Source organism: Conger conger, chromosome 5, assembly GCF_963514075.1.
Source record: "Conger conger chromosome 5, fConCon1.1, whole genome shotgun sequence".
NCBI lineage: Eukaryota > Metazoa > Chordata > Actinopteri > Anguilliformes > Congridae > Conger > Conger conger.
The window spans coordinates 17,127,014-17,133,013 of NC_083764.1; the positions used below are offsets into that span (position 1 = coordinate 17,127,014).

Below are 6,000 nucleotides of genomic sequence, written 5' to 3' on the forward strand. Positions count from 1 at the left end.
CGACCTGTTTTCCAGCTGCACAGGGCCCCAACGGGCGAAGGGAAAGGGAAGATACGGGCCTTCGAGACCACGCAGATGCCATAAATTGTGACACCAGGTCGACGGTATATAACATCGCGGCAAAACATTATCTCCTGAGCGCAAGGTCACTTGGAAGCACGACTCAAAAAGTCCAGGCATACATCTACCGCCCCGACCGTCAAAGCTGCGGCTCTCCAAATTATGTTCGCGAACACCCTCCCGTTAATGAAGTTCGGGTCAAAACATATCAGTGCCAGGAGACCAGGCTTTGGCTTTATTACAGCCATTTAACATTCTGGGAGGGACACGGTAGACTTTGAATTGAAATTATCAGGTTGTAACATGAGCGGTGATTAACCTTTTTGTCTCTAGGTAGGCGGTGCTTTTTTCGTTCTTCCTGAGGTCAAAGAATATGGTATTTCACGTAAAGCGCTATTCAAAATGCGTCAGCGTGGAAAATTAGCTGGCTTTGCTCTAGTCACATGCTGTAAGGAGATGAGATCTGAACAAGACAGGCAGGGGCAAAAGGACAATGGGAGGTCAATGTACTTGAAACATGCTGATCCTGGTAATGAAAGTAAAGAACGTGTTTAACTTCAGTAAGACGTGTGTGAATCCGCCACGGAATTTAAATATGATTCGTGTAGGTGCACAAATGAGATTGACTGATTTTTTTTCCGCGTCAGAAGCATGAAGACCAAGCAATCTTGCAGGCACGGCTAGAGCATGAAGCTCCTGGAGTTTGATCACAACATGGTCATATTCCCTCTCGAATACCTCAGGAAACATTGTTAAATGGATTAGATACTATTCCAAGTCTGGGAGAGTGGTGTGCCATCACAATCAGCACAGCTACTACTGCTTAAACGAGATGTTCGATTTCATTTTCATTTTTGTGCTTTCACTGGCTCAGTTTCCATGTTAGCATAACATGTTAGCTTAGCATAAAGACTTGAAGCCTACAGGAGTCAGTAGCCTACCTCCTTCAAAGTGAAGAAATACACCTTACAGCAAGTCTGAGGCTGTCATATTTACACAAGGTATCATGTATTTGAAATACACATGCAGCAAAAAATAATTTTAAACGAGACGTTGTTTACAGAGAACTTACACGGTTAGAAGTATGACCACTGAACACACATATATCCTTCCGACTTCCGCTAACTAACACCGAGCCAGGAACATGGAAACCGAGCCAGTAAATGAAAAAAAATGAAATCCAATCTTGTGTAAGTCTGTGTAATTCGGATATATAAAGGTATATTTCCCAAAATGTTGGGTGTATTCATTTAAGTTCATCTTCCAAAGTTTGGAAGACTTTCAGGACCATAGAAAGTGTCAAGCTCTCCCGCACACAACTGAGTCTGAATAGTAGTCAGCTCGGTTGTTTTCTATTGCCTTCATCTGGCACTTAAAAAAAGCACAACCTGACATGCCTTCAGGAGGCTTTCCCTGACCGGTGTGTGATTTATTGTTTCTCGACCTGAAACCCTAAATAGCTTGGTTTTTTGGTGTGTTTGTTTTGGCTCACCCAAGTGAAATTGGAATAAAATTGCAAATCTCTGATGGGTGTCTCATCACTGGTCAGCCAATTATAAAAGTCCTTGTCAGTGTTCCTAATTTTCCAACCACCCCCTCCCCCATTTGCCTGCCACCACATGTACTGGCATGTGACCAAAAATAAATGAACAAACTGCTGAAGTGATTATGCAAGATATATCACACAAGAGGCAGGTGTAACTGAAGCTGATCTTACCCTGTTAAGCTGGCTGTTATTCAGCAGCAGGTCAGTGAACTCCTTCAGGGAGTCCTCCACTTGTCTCATGACGTCCACTGACGGTGGTCTGCCAGAGATCCTGCAGTCTGCTGCCCGTGCCGCCACCCTGGCGGCTCGAAGGAGCAGCGGGGCAGAGGGGAGCAGCTGGACGTCTCTGCAGGCCGACACCATGCCCGCCAGCAGCTGGGCAATGGAATCGGGCACTATGGAGCACTCCCCATCCGGGAGGTCCCTGTCCTCCAGGCGAGCCAGGCCCACCAGGCTCTGCAGGAACTGGGTGTGAAGCAGGACGGTTCTGCCTTTCGGGGCGGAGCTGAATAAGGTTTGGCAGGCGGGGGCAACGGGCGCAATCTCCCCAGGTTTCGGGGCGGGTGGCAGAACTTCCGAGTTTTCCTGCGTCTCAAAGCCAGAGTCCTCCCAGGTGGATGTGTCCTTTGTGGAGCCCCCGGATTCCGGATCGATGCTGCCGTCTCCTGAGATTTCCAGACAACAGCGGGAGCATCAGCGTGAGCTCAATGTATGCATCTGCAATTCTGCTCAACATAATTATCCTGCTATCCTTGCCAGGCATTCACCTTGTGCATTAGCTCTTGACCCTGCGCTAACCCAAACTTGTCAGTTAAAGTCTTAGATAATGTCTAATCATCTGTGCTCATCTCTACCCTGCCATAGACCTCCTGCTTCTATAAGATGCTAATTGCTTCTTTTAGAACTCAATTACCAATTTCACACTGAACTTCATAATTCAGTTCCCATAGAACAACACATTCACCAGAGTCGTTTTGGCATATTTATAAATTTGGTTTGCACATCAAAGGAACCGGTTCCTAAGGCAACCTTTTGTGCTCATGATTCACAAATCCCCATTAACAAACCTCTTTGGGTGGTCTTCATTCAATACCTTTGATGCTCAAAAAATAAGACAATAGACACAAGTTCTCCTCAGTCTTGTTCATTTTCCTTGGTTCAATGGATATGTTAGCATTGCAGAATTCTGAACAGAACCTTATCCCCTGCAACAATAGCCATTCAAAGCCCTAATGATGCATACAGATTTTGTCTCCCCTCACTGAGGGTTGGCAACATTAATGAGCCGGAATCCCTGTGTGCTATAGTTTAATAAAATCATACATTTGAGGACATTACAATACGACTCAATATACACTCAGTGAGCACTTTATTAGGTATTTCTTAGACTTCTTTTTTTTACTTATTACGTCTTCTGCTGATGTAACGTATGCACTGAGACGTTTGTCGCATTGTGTCTTTAGAGATGCTCTTCTGCAGGCCACTGTTGTAATGTGTGGTCATTTGCTTTACTGTCACCTTCCTGTCAGCTTCGACCACTCTGGCCCTTCTCCTCTGACCTCTGTCATTAACAATGACTGGTGGAACTGGTGCTCACTGGATATTTTTATTTTTCACACCATTCTCTGCAAACTCTAGAGACAGTTGTGCGAGATCAGCAGTTTCTGAGATACTCAAACCACCCTATCTGGCACTAACAATCATTCCAAGGTCAAAGTCACTTAGATCACATTTCTTCCCCATTCTGACATTTGGTCTGAACAACAGCTTAATCTCTCGACCATGTCTGAATGCTTTTAACATTAATTTGCTGCCACATGATTGGCTGATTAAATATTTGCATTAATAAGCTGGTGTACAGGTCTACCTAATAAATTGCTCACTGAGTGTGAAGTGGATTTAGCAGGACTGATCATTTTACTGTGTAGATTTCAGGTTGTATCAGCTGATTTGCATGGCATTTCTATTACGAATATGGCTTATGGGAGGCTCAGTCTGTTAGATCTCCTGGTGTGAATATGTGCCTTCATGTCAATTTAGGACTATGTAAGTACTATTGCAAGCAACCTTGGTAGTGCATAATTGGCTGTAATTTCACTCACGGAGGCTTCAGTCCATCCAGCCACTGACAAAACAAAGACAGTCAGACAGTAAAGACAGCAATAAGGGACAAACAGCACCTGTTCCATCACAAGAGCTAGTCTTTGACAGGATCTTAGTAAGAAACAGTTCCTGGCGCAGATGCAGAACTTCTTGCTGCAAGGTCTGAGCCTTGGCCTTCCAGTCCACATCCCGGTTCTGGAGATTGGCTGCAAGGTATTCGGCATGCTGTCTCCCACTCCTCCCAGGTGGTTTGCTCTTTATTACAGCGACTGCCGCAGCTAGTTTAACTGTCCTGAGGTACCAATTCTTCAGGGCAGCTCCTGATTTACAGCAGGAAAAAAAAAACAATTAGGGTGATTGACTAATTTCCTTAGGCAGTAAAGTTATACAGTACTTCAAAAAACTCCTTTGTCTGAACTCCTGCATCCAGCTATCTTTATTAGAAGCAGTTGCTTAGAGTTTCTTGTGCCTAACCATGGCAGCACACTGCATTTGCCGCATTTCATTCCACCTGAGCTTTGTGCTTAAGCAGCAGGGTTTCACAAACCTAATACTGGGCAGAGCCATAATGAGCTCTCTGTGTTTGACTTGTCTGAACCAATCAAGAGACTGTTGTGCGTGAAAATCCCATGAGATCAGCAGTTTTGAGCTACTCACACCACCCTGTCTTGCGCCAACAATCATTCCATGGTCAGTCACTTAGATCACATTTCTTCCCCATTCTGACATTTGGTATGAAAAACAGCTTAACCGCTTTGAACACGTATGCATGCTTCTATGCATTTAGTTGCTTCCACATGATTGGCTGATTAAATTGCATTAACAAGCTGGTGTACAGGTCTACCTAATAAAGTGATCACTGAGTGTATAGCTATAGTCAAAGGGGTTATATCATCATTTAACTGTGATTATACTTCTAATGAAGCAAGACCCGCGTATTGCTGACGTATTTATTAACAATAAAATAATTTAGTTATTCCATTATCAGTTCAGAATTAAACTGTTTCTAATAGGTTAGGGCGGAGGCGGAGCTAAATTACTACGATTAGCTACGATCGATCATCCACATTATTTAGCGAGCCTTTATCCAAAGCTCAGCTAACAATAGCTAATGTAGTTTATAAGCAACACGGGGTAATGCAAATGTTGAGTGGATACAGTCGGCTAACTAGTTGAGGTTCGCTAGTTCATTACAGCTAACGTTATCTAGCTAGGTTGCAACCAAAAAGAAAAGTGGATGACGTTACTTTCTTTGTTGCACCTTTCCAACTTGCTATCACCTCCTTCGGCCCCACTCATCGCTATCCACAGTTGTAAGTTAAGTCAGATGATCCGTTATCTTTCCTTGCTATAGCACATTTGAATATCCAAAGACCACGGGCGGGATAGTTAACTAACATTGGCGGTTCTGTTAGCTAGTAGCTACCGTTGGCTACGAAGCTAGTTTACTTGCGCGATACTTCTCGCCAAGCAACACGTGATCCCGGCCTCGTGAACGCTTCGGCGATTTACACAAACCACCAACGGATCTCTCTTTGAACGCAATGCAAACGTAGCTACAGATTTATGAGCAAACGAGCAAATTATCTCATTCGTACAAAATCATCATGTTCATTTAACTTTCATAGCTTTAAAATGACACGTGCCTGAATTCATGTTGTGAGTTTTACCTGAATGATTCAACAAGATGAATGGACCGAGCTTAAGAATGCAGCATTAACGGTTAAATTAGAGAGACCGACTGACTCCCGGACAACTAGACGATCCCACCGTAGACATTACATGGGCTCAAACGTTTGTGTAGGATACTGCATATTTTGCCATGCACAATGACCGTCTGAAAAGAGGCACAAAAGTTGCCCATTAATTACTGTATGATTCATCTCTTGTTCTGAAGGCAATGGGTCTATCGATCACAATAGAAGCAGCTGTAAGGAGTCGTCCACGGTCGCAGTTTTTCCCCCTTCACGCGTGGGCAATGCTATGTGTTTAATACCCATCCATCCATCCATTATCTGAACCCGCTTATCCTGAACAGGGTCGCAGGGGGGCTGGAGCCTATCCCAGCATACATTGGGCGAAAGGCAGGAATACACCCTGGATGGGTCGCCAGTCCATCACAGGGCACACACACCATTCACTCACACACTCATACCTATGGGCAATTTAGACTCTCCAATCAGCCTAACATGCATGTCTTTAGACTGTGGGAGGAAACCGGAGTACCCGGAGGAAACCCACGCAGACACGGGGAGAACATGCAAACTCCGTACAGAGAGGCCCCGGCCGAC

The 6,000-nt window shown here is 44.5% G+C and overlaps 1 protein-coding gene across 1 annotated transcript in view; it reads right to left on the reverse strand.

Annotated features, from left to right (window-relative positions):
• Nucleotides 1-5,140, reverse strand: part of mei4 (meiosis-specific, MEI4 homolog (S. cerevisiae)) — a 48,214-nt gene extending 43,074 nt beyond the window's left edge. The window contains exons 1-3 of the mRNA XM_061241680.1: nt 4,957-5,140; nt 3,787-4,029; nt 1,778-2,271 (exon numbers count right to left, since the gene is read on the reverse strand). Of these exons, the coding sequence (XP_061097664.1) occupies nt 1,778-2,271; nt 3,787-4,029; nt 4,957-5,008 (789 nt within the window). The 5' untranslated portion in view covers nt 5,009-5,140. The remainder of the gene's footprint in view (nt 1-1,777; nt 2,272-3,786; nt 4,030-4,956) is intronic.
• Nucleotides 5,141-6,000: the final 860 nt, after the last annotated feature.